At 40.2% G+C, this 24,802-nt stretch overlaps 1 protein-coding gene across 2 annotated transcripts in view; it reads left to right on the forward strand.

Moving 5' to 3' along the window:
* Positions 1-24,802, forward strand: part of LOC131251118 ((+)-neomenthol dehydrogenase-like) — a 45,976-nt gene that overhangs the window by 14,097 nt on the left and 7,077 nt on the right. Inside the window, exons 1-2 of one of the 2 annotated variants that reach the window (XM_058251638.1) lie at positions 21,310-21,484; positions 21,591-21,831. In XM_058251638.1, the coding sequence (XP_058107621.1) occupies positions 21,444-21,484; positions 21,591-21,831 (282 nt within the window). In that variant the 5' untranslated portion in view covers positions 21,310-21,443. Of the gene's footprint in view, positions 1-21,309; positions 21,485-21,590; positions 21,832-24,802 lie in introns of those variants that run through there. The other variant, XM_058251636.1, reaches the window with a different exon arrangement.

The following is a 24,802-nucleotide window of genomic DNA, read 5'->3' on the forward strand; positions in this document are numbered from 1 at the left end:
ATTTGGAAAGCCATATCCTCAGAATAATCAAGCTCCAACAACCATGTTAAATACATAGTGGGTCTAAGACAAATTTATTTTTTGGGAGGACTGTTGGTCCGGAGAAATGCCTCTTGGTAGGAAATGTAAGAACTGTATGCTTCTGCAGTTCATAAAGGGAAATTGGTTCATCTGATATGTGGCTGTCATTTCAGGCTATTGTTATTCTATCCATTTAGTTTTAGGCGAATGATTATAGGTTCATAATTGTCTAATCTGCACATATGTACGAATCACTCATCCATCAACTTTCCTTCATATCATGACAGCCTCTTTTTGTTCTTATGCATCACGACCCTATAATACCTCTTTTGATTCTTATTTAGACTTGTTAGCATGAAGACACAGTCCTGGCTTTTGCATTATGTATATACATCTATTTGTATTGAAACTTTTGGATTAAATTTACCAGCATTTCTCTGTTTATGAGCTAAAAGTCCTCCACAGTCCTATTGTGTGCATAGATTTTACTGAATGAAGAATTGCTTAGTTTTTGGGACACTTATCTCAGGGTTGGTTGTGATATGTGGCTATTTCTTTCTAAAATTTCCAGCTAGAAACTGATTTATGTGTGGGTACAGTTTTTTTAACTAATCGTTTTAAAAGGTGTCATGTTTTTCTATATTAAATTTGGTGTGGAAATAAAAAGCATTATGAGCATGGATGCTTATGAATTTTTTTGTTCACTTGTAAACATGTACTATTTATTCTAGAATGTTCTTCAATCATTATAAGGCACAGGCGTCTCTACAGACCTTTGTTGGGCATTCTCTATTCATGATCATGTATACATATGCTCTTGCCATATTAGATTCCTACTGCAACAATGGAGGTCTGTGAAGATGTTGAGCTAGCTAACTATATGATCTGATACAGTGGAAGCTGTACCTAGCATCTAACATATGCAGGATATATTACTATGTATACACTAGATTTCAATTACAAAGCTTTTAGGCCGGCATCTAACGTATACAAGCATTACTTTCCCAAACACCTGTTGAATTGGCACAAAGAATGCAGTGCTTCACATGAAAATAGAATTTCAGTAAATGATAGCCAATGGTTCACATTCAATGTACATGTGGGGCTCAGCCAATGGTTCACATTCAATGTACATCTGCAGTTCAAAGGGACAGTTTCCCATTTGCTCTTACATTGCCCTTATTCTTAGGGTGTCTAGTTAAAAATTATTTTGCACTTTGACCTATCAGAAATGATTCCTGAGCCAATGGCAGACTAGGTATTTGATGATCCATTGACACCAACACATTCACCAGTTAACATTCACCAGTTAAGACACCAGTGGTGCCTACATGATCTTCCCCACGCACGAAGACAGTGAAATCCCTAGCCAAGCTTGCGTCCAAAGCCCCAAAAATAAAATGGACTCCCGACATGGTTAAGGTTATGATCAACATTTTTGGAACAAGTGGCATTGGGACGCAAGGGTGATAATGGTTTCAAACATGAGGCGTACCAAATTGCCACAGAAACCATAACAAAGCATACTAATATAGTCCTCAAGTGGCAGAAATGTGTTGAATCAACTAAGGTATTACAAGAGGGAGTACACTGCAATGAAGGATATGCTGGCGGCTAGTAGGTTTGGATGGGACAATGAGTGGATGGTGGTGACGGCCCCCGATGAAGTCTGGGAGAAATATCTTAAGGTATGATTTTTGAAATATACAGCTTCCGGCATCAGATATGTTATTAACTCGCATATTGTACTTACAATGCTTATTGTATGGCTGCAGTCTCACCCGCATGCGGAAAGACTGCGCGGGAAACGGATTGAGAGAATGGATGATCTTGCAATGATTGTCGGTTCGGACCAGGCAACAAGACGGTATGTCCGCGGCAGTAGGAGTATAGCTGCATTAGCATCATCATCTGGCCTTCAACGAGAACTCAATGATGCATGGAGAGAGGTGGATGATGATATCGACGATACAATTGACTTGTCAAATGATTTTAGCATAGAGTCCACAGGGACCATCCCATTCTCGCCAGATAGTCGCACTTCCAAAGTACTTGATGTACTAGAAGAGGTCCAGGGCCTGACCAACTCAGAGTTTTTTGAGGTTGGTCAGCTCTTGAGTAAAGACAAGGATCTGACGTCGTTCTTTGTGAGTCTGCGACCTGAGCGCCGCATTGACTGGTTGAAAAAAACTCTCCATGACAACTTTGGGGATCGAGGTGTCGGATCCATCTGAGGATTTAATATCTTTGGTTATCTTCTCTTGCTTGTTAAGTGTTGGTATGTAATAAATTTGATTTACTTGATCTGGTGTTTGGATTTTTTGTTTTAAAGATTTATTTTTCTGGACTGACAAACATGGTGGTATATCCGTAGTATATATAAATATGACTTGTGCTAGTGCGACAACTTTTATGTAGATAACATCATTTATATGCTTTCACATGAACTAAATTGGTATGTTTATTTTCTTAAGACAGATAAGACCATACAATCCGCTAGCTTGGAAGGGTATGTACTGACAACTGTATACCTTTTTCATTTCCTAGTCTCTTTGTAATACGCAATACTACTCGATAGGACAGTACCGCGTGTAAACTTTGATTGCGAATTTTTATTTTAAGACATGAATCACGTGCCAATTACATCCATGTCATTGTAGATGGAAAAGGAGATGTTTTACATCGTCTTGATGGGATGTAGGCCTGAAATATACATGTGTTGGGACGACGCGAGGTTGGAGGTGGAAGGATATAGTGGAGCGATACACCGCGCATTCAGGAACTGAGAAGAGGCAGTTGCATTCTGGGATGGTAACTTCAATAAGGCATGTGCATCATCGAGACCTCGCACGGATTCTCATGCGGTTCAATTTGCTGCATTTTCTGATGATCTGGACATCCGGCATTCTTTGTCATCATCCATCCGACAGACGGTACAGGCGGCGCAGGCGACACCGGCCATGGTTTCTAGGGCCGTGTCAACTGATGATCTTCCCCATCAGACAGAGAGATATTTTGTGCCCTTTTAGTTGGTCTTTGTGTCTTTTTTCTTGCCTTCCTTGTTATTTTCAAATTCTAGCCTAACACGGAAGACTATATGTATCTGTAAGATGTCACTTGTTTCTTTTCCTCTCAATTCCCCGCACAACCTATGTTTTGACATGTCGTTTTGCTTCTCATGTATTCATATATCTCTATTTTGGACTGTCATACACCTGTTGGGATCTATCTGTATCACACCACTATCACATGATGTGGTCCATGCGGACACACGACTATGTTCCATGGTGAAAGTGATATTGATTGAATAAACTAGGTATTAAAGGCGCTGATGGGTCTATATCTTAATGTGGTGTGGTCCACCAGAGATAAATCGCGCCTTCAATTTTTGGGACAACGGTGTAAGGTGATATGTTAAAGTGGATGGACAGCATGGATGAAACATTTACATCATCCCATGGCACAGAGAGCACAGACAGCCAACCACGTCATAGGTTGTAGTGCATGTATATTTGCAATCCGTCCGTTGATGCGAATGGGACACAGATTGGCTACTCCCCCTGCCACCAGCCAATGGCTGGTGGTCGGTCTACTGTGGGCCCCCAACATGACTTATGTGTTTCATTCATACCGTCCATCTATTTTTACAAATCATTTTATGGTATGAGACCAAAAATGATGTATATATCATTCTCAATTGGAGCACATTACAGGAAACAGTGTCGAATGAGCAACGACCAATTAAAATGCTTTTGGGGCATTCCTTGTTTTGGATGAAGTTGATATTTTTTTTTTTTTGCCATTCATCTGTCAGTGTATGAACTACTTAACACATTGGATGTCAAATAAATAGTACAGTGGGCCGTAGGATGATTTCCATGGTGGATATCCAATCACTATTGTTTTCGTGTGGTGTGGTCCCACGGAGATATATATCCCCCTCAACTTTTGTGTCAGGCCCTAAAATGATCTTTAAAAATGAATGAGTGGAATGGATGAAACACATACTTATGGTGGGTCCCACATATCACCGACCAATAGACACGAGGCTGGTGGCAGGCCGTCCCTCTGTCCAGGTATATCAATCCCTTTTACAATCCATGCCCGCCCAAATGCACTATGCTTTTGAAATCCCATACCGTCCGCCCGTCCAAACATGGCGGTAGATGGGCCGATGGATATAGCAATCGAGTGGGATTGCATGCAATCCACTGTCAAACTCATTTATGACATTGGATGCCGTGCAATCGACCCTAATACTCCCACCTAATCTGCGCGTCCAAACACGCCCTTATTGTAAGTGCAAGAGAGAGAGAGAGGGGCTGTACAAAAGAGTGGTTGTATCCTTTTCGTGCCAAGAAAGAAAAGCAGAGGTTTTACAAAATTGACAAATGATGCGTATGGGAAGCTTCCCGTCCACATGTCTACCTTTCAACTTGTTGGCAATCACATAAGATATCTGGACCGTCCATTATGTCTAGTCTACTCATCATGTCTCTCTTTAAAATTTTCATAACCATTTGATAAATTAAACCATCTATTCATGGATTTTAAGAATAATGGACAGGATCATTAGGAAAATATAGTTCCAGCCACAAATATTTAGAACCGTCCACTTGTAGTGAATTTTACATAAAAGTAAAAAAAAAAAAACAATGATATGGACCTAATGAACGGTCCAAATACGTTATGTGATCTCCAACTGAGTCCAAATACAACTATGTACATCTAAAGGCTCTTGTACACCTACACCACTAGTTGTTGAGGTTAGTAATAATTTGATTGAAATTTTGAGAATATCGATGCAAAGGAATAGCCGTTGAGAATGAGAATTGTAGAGAGCATTCCAATCCGTTTGTTTGTGAAGGAGCAATGTGCGTTACTTCCTAAGGTGGCTAAGGAGACTCGTGATTCATGAGTGTTGAAAGAGAGATATGGAGATAGTACCTTTTGATTCTAAAAATCCGATCTAAATTGGTGCAAACCTGATCCGACTCGGTATTTTTGATAGGGTCAGACTCGGTTCAAATCAGCCTAGCTTAGACCGGACTCGGATCGAGTCAGGCATATTAGACTCGGTATTGAGTCGGATCGAGTTCGAGTCAGGCCTTTTCAAAACCGGATCGAGTCAGGTTAGGCCTAACTCAGTTCAACTCGACTGGATGCCCACCTCTAGTTGTTACCCTTACCGTGGGATCCACCTTGATGATGTGTTGTATATTGACGCCTTCCATTTGTTTCTACAGTCCATTTTAAAATTGGGTCCCAAAAATTAAGCAGATCTAAATCTCAGGTGGACCACACCACAGGAAACAGTAATGATTGAGTGCTTCACCGTTAAAAATTCCAAAGGCCCATCGTAGGGTTTTGGTAATTTTTGTTTGCCATCCAAACTGATGATAATGTCCATAAGATCTTTATTAAAGGAAAATAAAATTGATTCCAAACGTTTTTTGGCTCACAAAAAGTTTTTAATAGTCATTCATCACTGTTTCTAGTGGTGTGGTCCACCTGAGATTTGGATCTTCCGAAGATCAGGGATTACATCCTAAAATGAGATGGAAAAACAGATGAACGGCGTGGATACACAACAAATGCATCAAGGTGGGACCTATAGGGTTAATGGGTAATAGCTAATCCGCTCCCAAGAATATTTGCTCATACCTAAGCCACCATGACGTGGACGCCCATTGTCAACTGACGCTGTCATTGGACGATGCTATGTGGACCTCTTCATGGCGTATGTGTTGTATCCATGCAGCCCTTCCATGTATCCATATCATTTTATGGCATTACCCAAAAAATGAGACAGATCCAAATCTTATGTGAACCACACCACAGGAAAGAGTGGTGATTGATAGCCAACCATTAAAAACTTCTTGGCGGCCACAAAAGTTTTAGATAAAGATGATATTTGTGTTTTCCCTTCATCCCTGTCTTTGTGACCTAATCAACGGGTTGGATGGCAAATAAACGATACAGTGGGCCCTCAGAACCATTTTATGGTGGGGGTTCAATCACCATTGTTTTCGTGTGATGTGGTCCACTTAAATTTTGGATTTTAAGGTTCAAGGTGGGACCTATAGGGTTAATGGAAAATTATATGGCCGGCTTGAATAAAACACATATTATGTGGTCCCACAGAGTACTGTCCGATAGCCACCTCCTTGGAATTGTGACCCTTCAGGTGGGCCCCACAGAGATGTATATACATCTTTATCTTTATGCCTCAGTACCATATCTCTTTTGTTAAAAGAGGTGTATTTGAAATGGATTTCCTCTATGTGAATTTCGAACATTAGGACCTGTTAGAATTAGCAATTATAGTATTAATACTATAATGTACGGTAAAAAATAATGATTATCATTATTATTATATTTTGTAAAACAAAGTAGTTGATCATAGGTAAAATATTCTTCCGCTTCTCAACTTATCTAGAGTACTTAGATACATTTGAATGCAATTTTTTCAAGACGTGGGTATTCATTCATTTTGCAATATCATTTTAGATTGTCTCCCCAAAAAAATGAGCTTAATTTGACACTTATGTGGACCCAAGCAGTTTTTAATGACATGTGTTCAATCCCCATATTAGTTGTGGTGTTGCTCATTTGTACTTTAGACCTGCCCCATTTTATATCATTTAATAAAATGATTGTGCAAGAGGGATGAATGGTGTGGATATAACATATAAATCATGATGGGGCTATGAAACTATGCCACTATCTATGTCATGTCTAATTAGGAAGGATTACCGTGATTTAACGGCCAGCAATATCCAATCAAAAGTAAAGACTAATGTTGTTAGTTTTACAATATATTACTATATTATCACGATAATCCATGATCTAAATATGCTGCTCGCTGTCAATTCAAAATACAAGAGAGTAACTTCCTGCAACAGTAACTCCATCTTTAGGCAATGAAAGAGAATGAAAGGAAGAGGCATATATCATCTTTTCTTGCTAGTATCTGTTGCAAAAATATTGATTTTAATAAAATATATTTTAATAATAAAATATAATATATAATATATAAAAAGTTGTTTTGAAAAAACACCGTTTTGTAGGTTTTTAGGAATAGTCCTACATGGGAAAAGGAAGAAAAGAAAAAATGGTTTAAATGAAAACAGTGGAGTATTATAATATTTACTCACCTAGTCCAATGACCGGAGCGACACATGTGCGACTAAGTAACTAAGGCACATGACTGGATGAAGGGGAGACTAGAGGACTGAATGAGAGTCCTCCAGAAATATAGAGGGCTGGAAAATAGAGTTGTTGCAGCAGATCTGTAACAGCTGTGCAGTTAGTGCAGGGTCCAGCTGTAACAACTGTGCAGTTAGTGCAGGGTCCAGCTGTAACTGCTGCACAGCTAGAAAACGGCTAGCTGCTGTCTCACAACAGTCAGCATGAAGCAGCTTAATGGCCCATGCACAACAGTCAGAAAATGGCCATAAAACGGCTAGTTTTCTCCAACAGCTAGAAAACAGTCATGGGATTTAATTCCCTGGACCATAACCCCCAGCCATCATAGCCTATAAAAGGAGGGTCTGGATGGGTTTCCAAACCATCTCTCAACCCACTCCAGTAGACCCATACGAATTGAGACACGGCTCACTGCTTCTCTCTAATACTCCAGTGGTTCCAGCAAGACAGTAAGGGTTGAACCTTTTCTAGAAGAACAGACCAACGGTGTGGTCTAGAATGGTTCATCTGAACCAGTGGCTGAATAACTGACCAGTGCAGTGGTCTAAATTAAAAGAAATTTCTTTTCTTTCTTTTTCTTTTGAGATTTTTTCTATATTGTAATTTTGCCAGATAGAGTGTAGTATAAGAGTTCCATTTGGTGGGCCTTTGTGTTTGCTAAACGCAGACCCACACCAGGCTCGTCGTATCCTAGAAGCGGTTTGCCTGAAACCTATCAGCATACTCAATTCACTTGAGTAGGGGCAAATAACGCTTTAAGGACAGCATTTCAAACTGCTTCAGCCTTTCTTAATTTCAGATTATTTTGCAATTTTTTGGTTTCCACATTATACAAAAATATATCAATCTGTATAATTTCCAACAATCTTAAAGCGTTATTCTGTAATGGAAGCCGACAGTGTTTCATCCATCAAGTTGATGAATCAGGACTTGATATGTCTTTATAACCTGCGAGGCGGGCTGGGAGAGCCTGTGTGTAACTCTTTACGCAGCAACATGAGTCGGTGCGTAGCCTTTTCGCAGCCAAGAAATAGTGTCCCAACTCCCTTATTTCTTTGCTTTCTTTCCAAAAGATCCATGTCCCTTGGGACATTTTTCACCGAACTACATGATGGACGGTCTGGATTACCCATCCGATGGTGATCAGAAACACAAAAGGGTCTACAGCGGCCGAATTTCTCGGCACAGGGGTGCGAACGCACTCGCGCTGGATTCCTGATGGAGTCTATTATCGTTGGTAACGGAAGAATCCATACCGTTCATTGTATTCACCTCAAAAAATTTGATGGAAACGAATGGTTTTTTACTGGATTTGTTGTGGCCTACTGAACTTTTTAGACCGCTGTCTGAATTGCGTTTGAATGATGAAAAACCGATCATGCAGCTCTCTTCAAATTCGCTCTCCTAGGTCTACATTAGCTGGGTCGTTGGAGTCTACTGAACAGTCCAGATCATCGGACCAATCCTGGCCACGAATGCAAAACGACCCGGATCTTTTGGTCACGTGCGAACAGAGCTTTCGCACTTCTTGTGCTGTGATGATGGCGGGCCCCAATTAGCTATCTTTTTGAGAAATCCACTCCGTCCATTATGATCATCTCGAAAATCCATTAGGGAATGGATGGTTTTGGATTGATTTATGCGTGGCCCACAGGAGTTTTCTCACTGCCGTCCATCTTCCGTTTTGACGGTTGAAATATGATATGCGCTATCTCCTAAAATTTCGTCACCTAGGCTTTGGTAATAAGGCCTTTGAAAACCTAATGGACGGTTCGGATCTTCTAATTATATGATGAGTGGGGCCCACTAAGCAAACCCAATGCCGGACAGCGTTAACGCTGTTGCGTTTGGAAACTTTTGAGTTTCTGTCGCTGACCGACTTTGAGTGCATGGGTGCACGGCTGGTGCACGTGCACACTATGCACATGCAATGCACACGTGGGGTCCATCATGGTGTATGTACAAAATCCCTTTCGTCCATCTAGTTCTTCATATAATTTAAGGTGTTGAGACCGAAGATGAAGCATATCCAGAGATCATGTGGGCCCCAGATTGATGATCTGTGGGATGATTTGTCCATTGGGCCACTTCCACAGGGCTCCGGGGGCTGAAATTCGATGTGTACGATTAATTTATGGCCCTCAGGCCATATCTGAATTTTTGAGCCGAACGGATGGTGAGAACCTTATGATCTTGCATTCTGGACGTCTTTTAAGCCACGTGAGCTTTAGTTTCTTGATTTTCTCAGATATCTGGTGTGTATATCCATCGATCTTGGTTCTTTAGAATCCATCCTTTGCCTTGATGATTCTGAAGCATCAATTTCATGCATTTAGCATCTTTTTCATTCTACGCTTATAAATCCACCTTGCAACATAAACATGATTAAAACAGGCCGTTAAACAGTATCATGTTCGTAAATATAGGCAATAACTGGGGTCTGATATGCTATATTTGACCCTCAACCAGCATCTTGCTAGTCCCGAGCAAAGTATGCGAAAAATAAGTTGAGAATTATAAGACAATTTCTATGAGCTCGAGTGATTTTTGAAAAACAAGCCAGATACTAGAATTTTAAGATTCATGAATGTTAGGCATTACTTTCTCATGGACTCAAGCGCACGGTAAATTCCATAATCAAGTTCAAAGTATTAATCCATCAATTAGAAAAATTCTACACATTGAGTTCCATGGGTGTACAGTGTAATCTCGGCTTATCATCATTAAGAGATCCAATTGTCAATTTCATGATAACATTGATAATAAAAACGAGTATTTAAGACAACCAAAACTTGCCTCATAGATCATCCTTTCATTCTACCAAATTTTGATTTTTCCATTAAAAATAACGCCAAGGAGGGGAATCAAATCTTCACCTATAGGGAGCAAACCTATGGTGAAGACCATTGCCCACCCCTTTCCGAATGTCAACCTTGGGAAATCAAATCTTCATCTATAAGGAGCAAACCTATGGTGAAGATTATTCGCCTAACCCTTACAAAGGTATCTATTATTATTTTTTTTACTAAGTATTTTCTTTTTCTTCAATTGATCATGACGGGCAAATTTTCCAGGCTAGTTCCTTACATGCTTAGTGATTACCAAGTTAACCCTTCAATGTCAAACTGAAACCTTTATGTGAAAGCGAGATGTGACATGTGAAATCATGACTCAATCAATGTTTACAACTTCTAATTATGGATTAACACTTCAAACTTAACTGTGAAGTCTAACAGATGGCTGAATCCAAGAGACATAAATTACCAACATCACGTATCTCGCAATTCTAAATCAAAGATAGCTATCAAAATCACTTCGAATTCACAAAAATTTCAGAAAAATTTAAAAATTTTCACAATTTTTGCTAAAGACCAAGAAAATACTAATTAAGTAACCTGATCTCCCACCCCCAACCTAAAATCTACATTGTCCTCAATGTAAAAGATATAAACATGCAATGCACATGAGACATCGAAAGTAAATGAAAAGTGATGGAAAGATAGTACCTGGATAACAAATCGAGAGAGACTTTTCCATAGAGATCACAGCATGAAAGCCGGTCAGCACGAGAGTGAAGACATGAAAACAAACTATCCTAAAAACAATGCAGAAAGCAAACTAACCTAATGGCATAAAACCGTCTATCCTAGAATAGCATAAAGCAAACTACCCTAGTCCTATGAAAGTAGGAAAAAAACTACTCGATCATGCCGTAAGGTTCCTCTTCCGGCCAATATCTTGATAAGTTCCTCAGTAAGTTCCTCAACAGGATCATCCAAAAGCCCTTTTTGTAATAAGCTTGGATGCTCTGGAGCTTGTCTTGACAGAGAAACTTATGTATCTCATTAAAAATTTACCGTTGATTCGTCAGAGGTATCCAAAGTATATATGATTCACCTGTGTCAGAAAAAGTTTCAAAGTTAGTATCCCATGGTGAATCAGAGACTACAGGTATATCAAATTGAGAAAAAATTTCAGGAAGTGGTGTAGTCTCAACACATTCCGAAGTAGCAGACTTCGGTTCAATTTTCAGCTCCTCCTTCTCTAATGGTAAACATTCAGGATCTAAGGAAGAAGGGGCTTCAGAGTAAGGGTTCTCTCGGTTAGTGATGACTACCGAGATGTTGTCTTGCAAGGCATTCACTATGTCTCTTATCATGGGATTATTTGAATCTGCAAAGTGTGCCAAGCAATCATCCAAAGAGTTGAAAAATTCAGTTGAGCATGACTTATGTTTCACATTAAAGCTCGTGATGTTCTGCCCAAGGAATCCATTGTCTTTAAAGGTAAACGGAGGTGTGCTCTCTTGCTCCAGCCCTACATAGATAGATTGAAAATCAATAGGGGAAGCATCGATGTGATCACTTTGTTCATTGAAACTACTCAATCGAGGCATTGAATTGTCAAACGTGTACAGCTCAAATGGTGGCCTCAACTGAGTGGTTTCAATTTCCAAGGTCGTAGCGAGCAACTCGTCCTTCTCCCAAATCACATCATCATTTAATTCAGAGGAGTAGTTCAAAAATGTTTCACAAGAGTTAGAAGGGTCGATTGTAAGGGGCTCATCCTCCACCTTAAAATCAGACATGTCAGGTGAGGGGAGTGGCTCATTATGACCGACCACTTCGTGTACGTCTTGATCATTGACCTGGACCAAACTTGAGATTGATTCTAGGGGACTTTGGGCTGTACATTCATGATCATCATCCCAATACGCATCATCGTCTAATTCCGTACAGTACACACTTGGGATGGGGTCGCTCTCCTCACATTTTACACCTAAGTTCGGTTGAGGTTTGAAAAAACTAACATCTACCTCATCATTGAGATCCTGTGTGTCATGTGAGGAAAGTGTGTCATCATCACTGTATTTGAAAGATACCCACATATCTTGACCATTCCTTTGAGCAGTCATCGAAATCAACTCATCGAAAAATTGAACCGTATGCTCATTAATGGAATCCAACTCCTCATTTGTAATTCCAGAGTTCTTCAAAAGCGAGTTAGGATTTGTATTTCTGGAATGAATTGTGGCTGAGATAACCGAGCCTCCTCTATCTTATCAAGGCGCGAATTAAGCGCTTCGAATGATTTTCTCATTTCCGTGAGATAGGTCAGGCTACACTAAGCTGAATCCTCTTGGATTGTTTCTAGTTGGATATCAATGGTAGGGTATCCAAGAGGATAATCATTATAACATATAGTTGGTTCATCTTCCAAATTTTGATGTTTCTCCTGGTAATAGTCATACTGATCATACATGGGAGAATATGATGGTTGATAATAATCCTCGTTTCCATAATTACGATCGTATACGGCCCTATTAACCGATGGAACATAACGTTCTAGTCGGTTCTCAATGTCTGTTCTTGATAGAGAAAAATCTTGAGGTATACGTTGAATTCCACAACCCTCAGGCATTCCCCAATATCTCTTATCCATCTCAGCATATGCACGTACCCACGCTTCCATGGTAGAACCCTAACTCTGAGTCTAATTCTAAGAAAAATAGAAGAAAAGATCGTACAGAAGTATGAAAAGTAAGAGGAGAAGAAGTTAGAAGGAAAGTACCAAATGAGAAGTTCCTATGTTAAGATCCTGCAAAAGGAAATAAAAGAAATTAGTTTCTAAAAACAGAAGAAATCCTAAAATTAGAAAGTTTTTAAAAAAATAAAACCCTACTTCTAAAAATAGGAAAAATAGAGAATTTAGAAAGGGATTACCAATTTAGAAGCTTATGTCAGGATCCTACAAAATAGGAAAACATGTTAGTTTCTAAAAAAATAAAATAAAAAAAACTTTAACCTAAAGTTAGTAAAATCCTAATATTAACCTAATTCTAAAACTAATTAATCTCAGAAAACGTAACCGTCAATCCCCGGCAACGGCGCCAAAAACTTGTTCACTCCCCAAGTATAGGGTTATTATGTAGTAATAAACTCGGTGAGACCGAGGTCGAATCCCAAGGGACTGATACCTGTACGTAATCTGAAACTAAGTAGAACTAGAACTAGACTAAGATGAAATCTAAATCAACTGTAATTTGAGGAATAATGATGAAATAATTATTTAAAACTTAAAGAATTCAGAGGTAGGAAACTAGGGATTCAGAGGATCCACTTGTAGAGATCAGGGCGATCTTATGCCTGCTTCAAGAACTCAACTGGACTTAGAGTCCCATCATGAAAATCGAACTGAACTTTCTTTGATATAGTTTTCAATAGATGAAAGGTATATAAATTAGAATGGATTCCATCACCAAACCCTGCCCAGGAGACAAACCAAACAACAGAATTAAACTAATTAACAACCAATCAACATGATATGAAGGTTAGGAAGGGTACCGTCATCCGATCATGCCCAGGAGACGATGGTGAACAACAGGGCTTCCTGACGTCATAAACATAAAAAGGAAAGGAACATGCTCAAAGCTATCGCAGACCTATTGTAATTTTAGTCACAACAGACCATTAAAAACTAAAAATATTCCCTTAATTAAACTAAAATCAACATCAGTTCAGTCTAAACAAAAGGCACAAGCAAAAAGGTCTCCCATTACGCTGCAAGCTTCACCTCTTAGCCCTAGCTAAGAGGTTTAGCCTAGCAACATGATTAGGCTAAATCCCTTAACAAAAATAAAATAAACAAAAGAAAAAGATAAAGATAAAGAAAAAAACAACTCTACTCTCTCCCTTGTTCTGTGCTTCACGTCCACCACTGCTGGGCTCCCCACTTCTCTGCTTCTCTCTCTTTTATAACCTGCGAGGCGGGCTGGGAGAGCCTGTGTGTAACTCTTTACGTAGCAACATGAGTCGGTGCGTAGCCTTTTAGCAGCCAAGAAACAGTGTCCCAACTCCCTTATGTCCTTGCTTTCTTTCCAAAAGATCCATGTCCCTTGGGACATTTTTCACCGAACTACATGATGGACGGTCTGGATTACCCATCCGATGGTGATCAGAAACACAAAAGGGTCCACAGCGGCCGAATTTCCCGGCATAGGGGTGCGAACGCACTCGCGCTGGATTCCTGATGGAGTCTATTATCGTTGGTAACGGAAGAATCCATACCGTTCATTGTATTCAACTCGAAAAATTTGATGGAAACGAATGGTTTTTTACTGGATTTGTTGTGGCCTACTGAACTTTTTAAACCGCTGTTCGAATTGCGTTTGAATGATGAAAAACCGATCATGCAGCTCTCTTCAAATTCGCTCTCCTAGGTCTACATTAGCTGGGTCGTTGGAGTCTACTGAACAGTCCAGATCATCGGACCGATCCTGGCCACGAATGCAAAACGACCCGAATCTTTTGGTCACGTGCAAACAGAGCTTTCTCACTTCTTGTGCTGTGATGATGGTGGGCCCCAATTAGCTATCTTTTTGAGAAATCCACTCCGTCCATTATGATCCTCTCGAAAATCCATTAGAAAATGGATGGTTTTGGATTGATTTATGCGTGGCCGATAGGAGTTTTCTCACTACCGTCCATCTTCCGTTTTGACGGTTGAAATATGATATGTGCTATCTCCTAAAATTTCGTCACCTAGGCTTTGGTAATAAGGCCTTTGAAAACCTAATGGACAGTCCGGATCTTCTAATTATATGATGAGTGGGGCCCACTAAGCAAACCCAACACCAAATAGCGTTAACGCCGTTGCGTTTGGAAACTTTTGAGTTTTTGTTGGTCAGCGCCCGCTGACCGACTTTGAGTGCATGGGTGCACGGCTGGTGCACGTGCACACTGTGCACATGCAATGCACACGTGGGGTCCATCATGGTGTATGTACAAAATCTCCTCCGTCTATCTGGTTCTTCATATAATTTAAGGTGTTGAGACCGAAGATAAGGCATATCCAGAGATCATGTGGGCCCCAGATTGATGATCTGTGGGATGATTTGTCCATTAGGCCACTTCTATAGGGCTCCGGGGGCTGAAATTCGACGTGTACGGTTAATTTATGGCCCTCAGGCCATATCTGAATTTTTGAGCCGAACGGATGGTGAGAACCTTATGATCTTTCATTCTGGACGTCTTTTAGGCCACGTGAGCTTTAGTTTCTTGATTTTCTCAGATCTCTGGTATGTATATCCCTCGATCTTGGTTCCTTGGAATCCGTCCTTTGCCTTGATGATTCTGAAGCATCAATTTCATGCATTTAGCATCTTTTTCATTCTACGCTTATAAATCCACCTTGCAACATAAACATGATTAAAACAGGCCGTTAAACAGTATCATGTTCGTAAATATAGGCAATAACTGGGGTCTGATATGCTATATTTGACCCTCAACAGTCGGCAAACAAACTGTCGAACTGATATTTACCTCTGGAAAGAAAGTGATTCTAACTAATGTACTGCACGTCCCAGACATGAGGCGAAACTTAGTTTCTGGGGATCTTCTGGGAAAACCAGGCATACGGGTGGTGTACGAGTCAGGTAAACTGATTCTGTCCAAGAATGAAAATTTTGTCGGAAATGGATATGCTTGTAATGGGATGGTTAAGTTTTCTCTGAATGAAAGTAGCACTTCTGAGTATATGGTTGAATCCGTTGGACTGTGGCATGATAGGCTAGCCCATATAAAGTATAGTACCTTGAAGTTCATGGCGAAGAATGGTTTAATCTCATACATAGATAATAAAACCGATAAATGTAAAGTGTGCATAAGATCCAAAATGACGAAGAAACCTTTTCCAAGTGTTGAAAGATCGTCTCAAGTATTGGATCTTGTGCACAGTGATATCTGTGAGTTAAACGGCATTCTTACTCGTGAAGGTCAACGGTACTTCATAACCTTTATATATGATTGCTCTAGATATGTATATGTTTATTTGTTAAAGAGCAAAGATGAAGCATTAAACATGTTTAAAATATATAAAGCAGAAGTAGAGAATCAACTAAATAAGAAAATAAAAGTTCTCCGTAGCGATAAAGGAGGAGAATACTTCTCCAATGAATTCGATAACTTCTGTGAAGAACATGGACTGATACATCAATATACAGCGCCATACACACCTCAACAAAACGGAATAGCTGAAAGGAATAATAGAACATTAGTAGAAATGGTCAACTCAATGCTGATAAGAGCAAAGTTGTCACTAAGTATATGAGGAGAGGCACTGCTTGCAGCATGCCATATAATAAACAGAATTTCATCTAAAAAATATAAAATATCTTCATATGAAACATGGAGAGGTAGAAAACCTAACTTAGAATATCTAAAAATATGGGGGTGTCTTGCATATTACAGAACTCCTGATCCAAAAAGAACTAAGTTAGGACCAAGAGCTATTAAGTACGCATTCATAGGGTATACACAAAATAGTAAAGCTTATAAACTTCTAGACATAGAGTCTAATACAATAATAAAATCAAGAAATGTTGAGTTCTTTGAGAACTCACTATTCTTAGAGTCAAAGGATAATGAAATCTAAACTCCTAATAGAGAATCATATAGCACAACTCCACAGATAGTGGAAGCTCCTGTTGAACTTCGTAGGAGTCAAAGGACAAGAATAAAGAAGAGTCTAAGAGATGACTACATAGACTCACAACCCGTCATTTTCCATTTTGTAAAAGGAGATAGAGAAAACGTTATAAGAAAAATACCTATAGTAATGACTATAGAAGATGATCCTAAAACATATAAAGAGGTTGTATCCTCTAGAGACTCAGCTTTCTGGAAAGAAACTATAAACGATGAAATGGAATCCATACTATCAAACCAAACATGGAAACTAGTAAACTTACCTCCAGGTTATAGACGCATAGGTTGTAAGTGGGTATTTAGGAAGAAATATCACACTGATGGGACTATCCAAACCTTTAAAGCTTGACTAGTAGCTAAGGGTTTTAGACAAAAAGAATGGATAGATTACTTTGACACATACTCACCTGTAGCTAGGATAACATCCATTAGGATATTATTTGCGTTAGCTTTTATATATCATCTTCACATCCATCAAATGGATGTAAAGACCGCTTTCCTGAATGGTGACCTCAATAAGAAGGTATACATAGAACAACCTGAAGGATTCGTTCTACTAGGAAATGAAAACAAAGTATGTAGATTAGTCAAATCTTTATATGGATTAAAACAAGCACTAAAACAGTAGCATGAGAAGTTTGATTCCAAAATACTATCTCATGGTTTCATGCATAATGTAGCTGACAAATGTATATATTTTAAAGTAGATGGTAGTTATATCGTTATTATTTGTCTGTATGTTGATGACATGTTAATAATAAGTAATGAAATGGAATATGTGATTAAAATAAAAAGGTTTCTATCTTCCGTATTTAAAATGAAGGATTTTGGATAAGTTAATACCATCCTAGGTATCAAAGTTAAAAAATATTTTGGGGGTTATGCTTTGTGTCAATCTCATTATATTGAGAAGATACTAAACAAGTTTAACCATCTAAATATAAAAGAAGCAAAGACCCCATTTGATCCAAGTATCAAGCTAAAAGAAAATACTGGAAAAACAGTTACACAATTAGAATATGCGAGTGCGATAGGGAGTCTTATGTACGTTATGCAATGCCCTAGACCTGATATCGCATATGTTGTGAGTAAACTTAGTAGGTTTACTAGTAACCCCAGTACTGAACACTGGAATGCAATCAGTAGAGTCCTTAGTTACTTAAAAGTAACCAAAGACTTAGGACTATTTTATTCAGAGTTTCCTGCCGTATTGGAAGGATATACCGATGGGAGCTGGATATCAAGTGTAGGGGACAACAAGTCTACTACATGGTGGATATTCACCCTACGAAATGCAGTTGTATCTTGGAGATCTAAGAAACAGACTTGCATAACGCAGTCGACTATGGAGTCTGAATTTATAGCCCTGGCTGGAACAGGTAAAGAGGCTGAGTGGCTAAGGGATCTTGTATTAGAAATTTCTTTCTGTGTAAAGCCTATATCGACTGTATCACTACATTGTGATAGTGAAGCCATATTAGCTAGAGCCTATAGTGACACTTATAATGGTAAGTCTAGACATAATTATGTCAAACAATTGATTCGAGATGGAATCATTGATAATTCTTATGTGAAATCAAGCAACAACCTGGCAGATCCTTTCACTAAACCTCTACCGAGAGAGGCAGTAAAGGCTACATCTAGAGAGATGGGGTTGAAACTCTTCAACCAAAGTTCCACCAGTGATGATAACCCAACCTAAAGTCAGAAAATCTCTAATTTTGGGTTTAATGGGTAAGAACAAGTCACTGATATGTGTAAAGTTTTCAGCACTAAATTAATATAACCTCATCCATAATAAATAAGTGCTGAGCGTTATAGAAGAGGGTTGAGTCTTAAAACTCTTAATGAAATCCAGTCTATAAGGACAAGTGTCTTATAGTAACGGAGACACTAAAAGGATTTCACCTATATGAACGTAGAGATGGTGTCGTCTCTCATGAGAGTTAAGAGTTTTCTCTCTGGATCGTTCACGAATTAGGACAAGCACATGGCCATTAATTGTGCTGAGCAAGATTGTGGGAACTCTGACAAACACATAGCGAATATGTGTGTGGTTTCTCCAACTCTATTATCTAGGAATAACTGGTTCAACGCTAGGCTACCAGTCATTTCGACAGAGTTTTGAGATACTTACACTAAGGAAAGATTAAAATCGAAAAATATCTTTCTTTATGCATATAAGCTAGTTATTCTGGCAGAATTGTTTAACCGAAAAAATATATGTTATAAAAAATCAAGTGGAGGATTGTTGTAAAAATATTGATTTTAATAAAATATATTTTAATAATAAAAAATAATATATGATATATAAAAAGTTGTTTTGAAAAAACACCGTTTTGTGGGTTTTTAGGAATAGTCCCACATGGGAAAGGGAAGAGAAGAAAAAATGGTTTAAATGAAAACAGTGGAGTATTATAATATTTACTCACCTAGTCTAAGGACTATTAACCTTGCGTGTTCCAATGCTACGCACTGGAACACCCGCACTCGCACTCGCACTCGGGCACGGGCTCTGACTCGGTCTCGGTCACGGGCACGGGTCGATACGAGGGCGTGGGCATGTGAGCCAGTGTGGCTGTAGAGGCGCTAGTGCCGCACTTTGCACTTCGCACGTCCGCATCGTGTCGCAGAGGGTCGCTCCTTCGCGACCTTGAGCGAACTCAAGCGAGACATGTGCGAGTCGCGGTGCAACTAAGTGACTAAAGCGGATGACTGGATGAAGGGGAGACTAGAGGACTGAATGAGAGTCCTCTAGAAATATAGAGGGCTGGAAAATAGAGCTATTGCAGTAGATCTGTAACAGCTGTGCAGTTAGTGCAGGGTCCAGCTATAACTGCTGCACAGCTAGAAAATGACTAGCTGCTGTCTCACAACAGTCAGCATGCAGCAGCTTAATGGCCCATGCACAACAGTCAGAAAACGGCCATAAAACGGCTAGTTTTCTCCAACAGCTAGAAAACAGTCATGGGATTTAATTCCCTGGACCATAACCCCCAGCCATCATAACCTATAAAAGGAGGGTCTAAATGGGTTTCCAAACCATCTCTCAACCCACTCCAGCAGACCCATACAAATTGAGACACAGCTCACTACTTCTCTCTAATACTCCAGTGGTTCCAAGAAGACAGCAAGGGTTGAACCTTTGCTAGAAGAACAAACCAACGGTGTAGTCTAGAATGGTTCATCTGAACCAGTGGCTGAAGAACTGACCAGTGCAGTGGTCTAAATCAAAAGAAATTTCTTTTCTTTCTTTTTCTTTTGGGATTTTTTCTATATTGTAATTCTGCCAGATAGAGTGTAGTATAAGAGTTCCATTTGTTTGCTGAACGCAAACCCACACCAGGCTCGTCGTATCCTAGAAGCGATTTGCATGTAACCTATCAGCATACCCAATTCACTTGAGTATGGGCAAATAACGCTTTAAGGACAGCGTTTCAAACGTGTTTCAGCCTGTCCTAATTTCAGATTATTTGGTAATTTTTTAGTTTCCACATTATACATAAATATATTAATCTGTATAATTTCCAACAGTATCCTTAACCAGAATCCATGGCTGATACTAAGGGTGTCAATGGGCTGGGTCTGGGCTTGAAAAATTAAAATTTTGATTAGGAATAACCCGATGGCCCAGCCCGAAACAATTCAAAATTTGAACCGAGACCTACCCAGCCCGGCCCGTTGACACCCCTAGCTGATATAGGTAGACTCCTGTTATGTTATCTTGTATTATCCATTGTTAAATACTAGATCTAATATACATTGGAAATCACCATGGAACATAGAAAAACAGTGGCCCTTAAATATTAATAAAAACAGATGTCACTGCAGCAATCATATCTTCAACGAATCTCACTAATATATATTATATTATGGTAATGAGCTCTAGTAGAGTAGTGTCATTTATAGTACTCCCAGTTGCAATGGGGCGTTTGGACTGTCTAGTCGATGCAAATCGATCGATCTGAACCATGCATTACTCCCATCACCCATTTTATGGCCTACCAGGCAAAAATCAAACCATCTAACCATCCTATTAATAGCCCATGAAATGGACGGTCAAGGTTTTTTACCGCAAAATAACTCAAAAACAATTTGTACCATTTATTTATCAGACCCCATGGTGGATTGCTCTATATCAGGCAATCCTAACCATCGCACCCATGCCTTGGAAATCAATGGCCATTGAATAAAAGGTATTCCGTGGATGGATCAGATCGTCCAAATCGGTCGATTGCACTGCGCACTGTCCAAGTGTCCTCATGCTACTAGGAGAGTATTAATAATTTTGTAGTCCTCTGGGTGAATTATTTGATACTTTGGCAGAGTATGACGCTTAATACGCAAGCACTTTCAAAATGTACACGAGGCATACATTAACCGAAACTAAAGGGTTGAAACAGGACCGTTGGATGTTTTCATACCTAACCGTCCAATAGATTTCTATCAATATCCAATAGTCAGGTAATCAAATAAGCATTATAAGTGGGGCCCATAAGTCTACGTATGCAATTTCTAAGTGCATGAGTACATCCATCACACACTGCCCGAGTATCAAAGCTCTTCTAATATACATTATTATATTTTTCGGACAGCCAAACACGCCCACTTCATGTCAAAACTCGTCTTATAAATAATCATATTTGGGGGACAACCAAACGGTCCCCACATCACGACTTTCGTGTTTAAAGCTGAATTCTCCATCTCTTTCCCAAACAGCAAAGAAGGATGGGCACCAACAACAACAGCAGCGGCGAAACTGAAGAGAAGTGAGTGAATTTTTATAATTCTATTTCATTTGAAACACAATCGAATCTGTTTCCATTTTCATACTAAGCCTACAGGTTCTGATAATGGCCTTTTTTGTGGTTGTAGGATTGCAGTAGTCACCGGTGCCAACAAAGGAATCGGGTTCGAGACCGTTCGCCAGCTGGCCCGCCAAGGTGTTACGGTCATATTAACGGCCCGAGATGAAAAGAGAGGGATTGAAGCAACGGCATCGATTAAGGGGGAGGTGGGCCGTGTGATTTTTCATCAGTTGGATGTTCGTGATCCTGATAGTGTTGCCTCACTTGCACAATTCATACAAACAGAATTTGGTAGACTTGATATCTTGGTAAGCAAAATACATAACTCTTGATAAGATTACCAAACAGGTAGTGGGCCCGATGGGCCAGCCTGGCCTAATTCCGAGCTGGGATGCGTGGAGAGACTGAAGAGGATGATCACCACGCATGTATTGAGTATATGCTTTGGGTGATTTTCTTTCTAACCATCCATTTCACAGTATATGGTTTGGGTGATTTTATTTCTAACCGTCCATTCCTAATTGGTAAATTTGCCTGATTAATACGCCACAGCATGTTCAGCATCAAGGTGTTGGGGGCGGCATCGGTGGATCCCTGACTGTGGGACCCACCATGATGTATGTGCCTTACATCCACGCCGTCTGTTCATTTCGACAACTCATTTTTGGGCATGATCCAGGAAATGAAGTAGATCCAAATCTTGAGTGGACCACACCTCCACAGGAAAAAGTGTTGATTGCATACTCACCATTAAAAGTTCTTCGAGGCCATAGGAATGTTTGTTTTCCATCCAACCTGTTGATAAGGTCGCAAAGACATGGATGAAGGGACCACACAAATATGATCGTGATCCAGAAATTTTGTGACCTAGAAGAAGTTTTTAACGGTCAATCACCACTGTTTCCTGTGGTGTGGTCCACCTAAGATTTGGATCTACTTCATTTTCGGCATAATAACCTAAAATGTGCTGTCAAAACGTATGGACAGCGTGGATGTAGGGAACATACATCAAAGTGGGCGCCACAGGACCAACCGATCTCCACGGATCTGAGGTTCCACCAAGCCGCACCCCGGAGGTGTCAGTTCACTGTCAGTCTGTCACTAGGCTACCGCTGCGAAACTTGTGTCTGTGTGTATGCATGAGAAATGACCACACCACCGCTACCGTACATTCAAGCTTCTGGGTCCCACCGTGATGTTTGAGTGCCATCCAATCGGTCTATTAAATGTGCCCCTCAATGATAGGCTTATGTCCCAAAATGCATCCTGACCCATAACGCAGGTGGGGCCCACTTATGGGAACAATGGGGGACAATGGAGAGGAGATGCCCACCATAGAAAACTCTAGATGGAATGCGGGGTCCACCGTGTTGATTGTATGTGATCGAACCCATCAGATGCGTCCCAACATATTAAGGGATGCCAGGGGATGCCAGGACTCAAGACATTCAAAAGATTTATAGAGGTCACGACATTGAATGTATGGCTGTAGGCATGATTGTACATTGTTACCAGTGATGTGTCCTACCTGAGATTTTCACAGGGGTGATTCTCGGGAGGTAAGTTGCCGATGATGGGTCCCACCAGATGCACGGCTTGGATTATACGTATGGAGGATCCCCACACAGATGGAATGTATGGTAGTTACCATGCCTTCAAACGCATGCCATCATTCCCATGTATGCATGAATGTAGCCATTCACTGACTGAGGCTCCACATGGAGGGCGTGGACTGCCGGCAGCGCCCGGCTGCATAAAGATTCTTCAGTCCTAAGCTGTGTGAGCCATCGATGCATTTGATATATCTAGGCCGTCCATCTATTTCGCCTACTCATTTTAGGTGATGGGAGGCAGATTCAAATCTCAAGCCGATTACGGAACAGGAAAGTGCGGATAATTACGCCTACCGTTGAAAGCTTCCCAGCGCTTACCGTGATGTTTGATTGTCATCCAACCCGTTCATAAGGTGACTCAGACCTGGATGAATGGAAGAAACAAACATCAGCTTCATCCAAAAGTAATGTTACCCCATGAAGTTTTTAATGGTAAGATTTCAATCCCCCTATTTCCGCTGGTGTGGTCAACCGGAGCTTTGAATCTTCACCATATTTAGGCTCATGTCCTGAAATAAGCCAGCAAAACAGATGAACAGCCTAAATATAACAAATACAACACAGTAGGTCCCACAGAACTTAAGGCTGCAGGATTTGCTGGCAGTCCACATCCCACCATGGAATCATTAGCCTCTGTGTGTGTGTGTATGGGAAATGGTTCTATGCGGGCCCCACCGTGATGTGTGTCGAACATCAACACCGTGCATTTGATGGGTCCCCTTTAAATTATCAGATATGCCAAAAATCAGTCAGATACGGAACTCAGGTGGGCCATACCATCTAAAATCCTGTGAAGACATGCCTAAAACATATAAAAGCACTTGGTGGGGCTCACCTGAAATTTGGATGCATCTGAAACTTGGTCTAACCCCTCATCCAAGTGGGACACACATAATGGATGGGCTGGATTTGTGAACCACAACTAGGTGGGCCCAACAAGTGATTATGAATGTTTTAATGGGAGGGTAACCCCTCTCAACTTTTGTATGTGGTGTGGCCCACAAAAGTCATGTATTAACTTGATTTTTAAGCCCCAGGCCCACCATAGAATGGTGCATCTGACTGATGGGGTAGATGTTTAACACGCATCACGATAGACCCACACAGCTCCACCTCATGGGAAGTTCCCATGAGGTCGACGGCATAGAACCATCTCCACACACACACACACACATATATATATTTCCCTAAGCACCTTTTCACGTGAGCACCCATGCACACCTCTGCACATGTCATGGACATAGAATGGACATAGAATCTGAACAGCCATGTGATGCAGCACACATGAAACTCCATGGGCCCAATTTTCAACCTAATCCAAGACACTAGTGGGCCATGGCAAAAGGAAATGCAAATCAAGGTAGGAAACTGTTTCCTTCTACCATGGCCACTAGAGTTTTGTATTGGGCTGAAAGTTGGGGTTGTAAAGTTTCAAGGGGTGTCGCATCACATCACATTGACCACTCAATTTTTGTGCTTATGTAACGCTCTGAAAATCGGCACCTGAGTGCAAAGACTTTGGTCCCGAGTTTTCAGGAGTTGACTTAATAAAATGCATATGTGTCCTCATTCATATTCAAATTCATTTTAGACACAAATAATCAAAGTTGCGCAATTCAACTTAGCAGAACCAAAGCAAGGTAGAGATAACAAAATATTCAAAAAT

This window comes from Magnolia sinica, chromosome 7, assembly GCF_029962835.1.
Source record: "Magnolia sinica isolate HGM2019 chromosome 7, MsV1, whole genome shotgun sequence".
Lineage (NCBI taxonomy): Eukaryota > Viridiplantae > Streptophyta > Magnoliopsida > Magnoliales > Magnoliaceae > Magnolia > Magnolia sinica.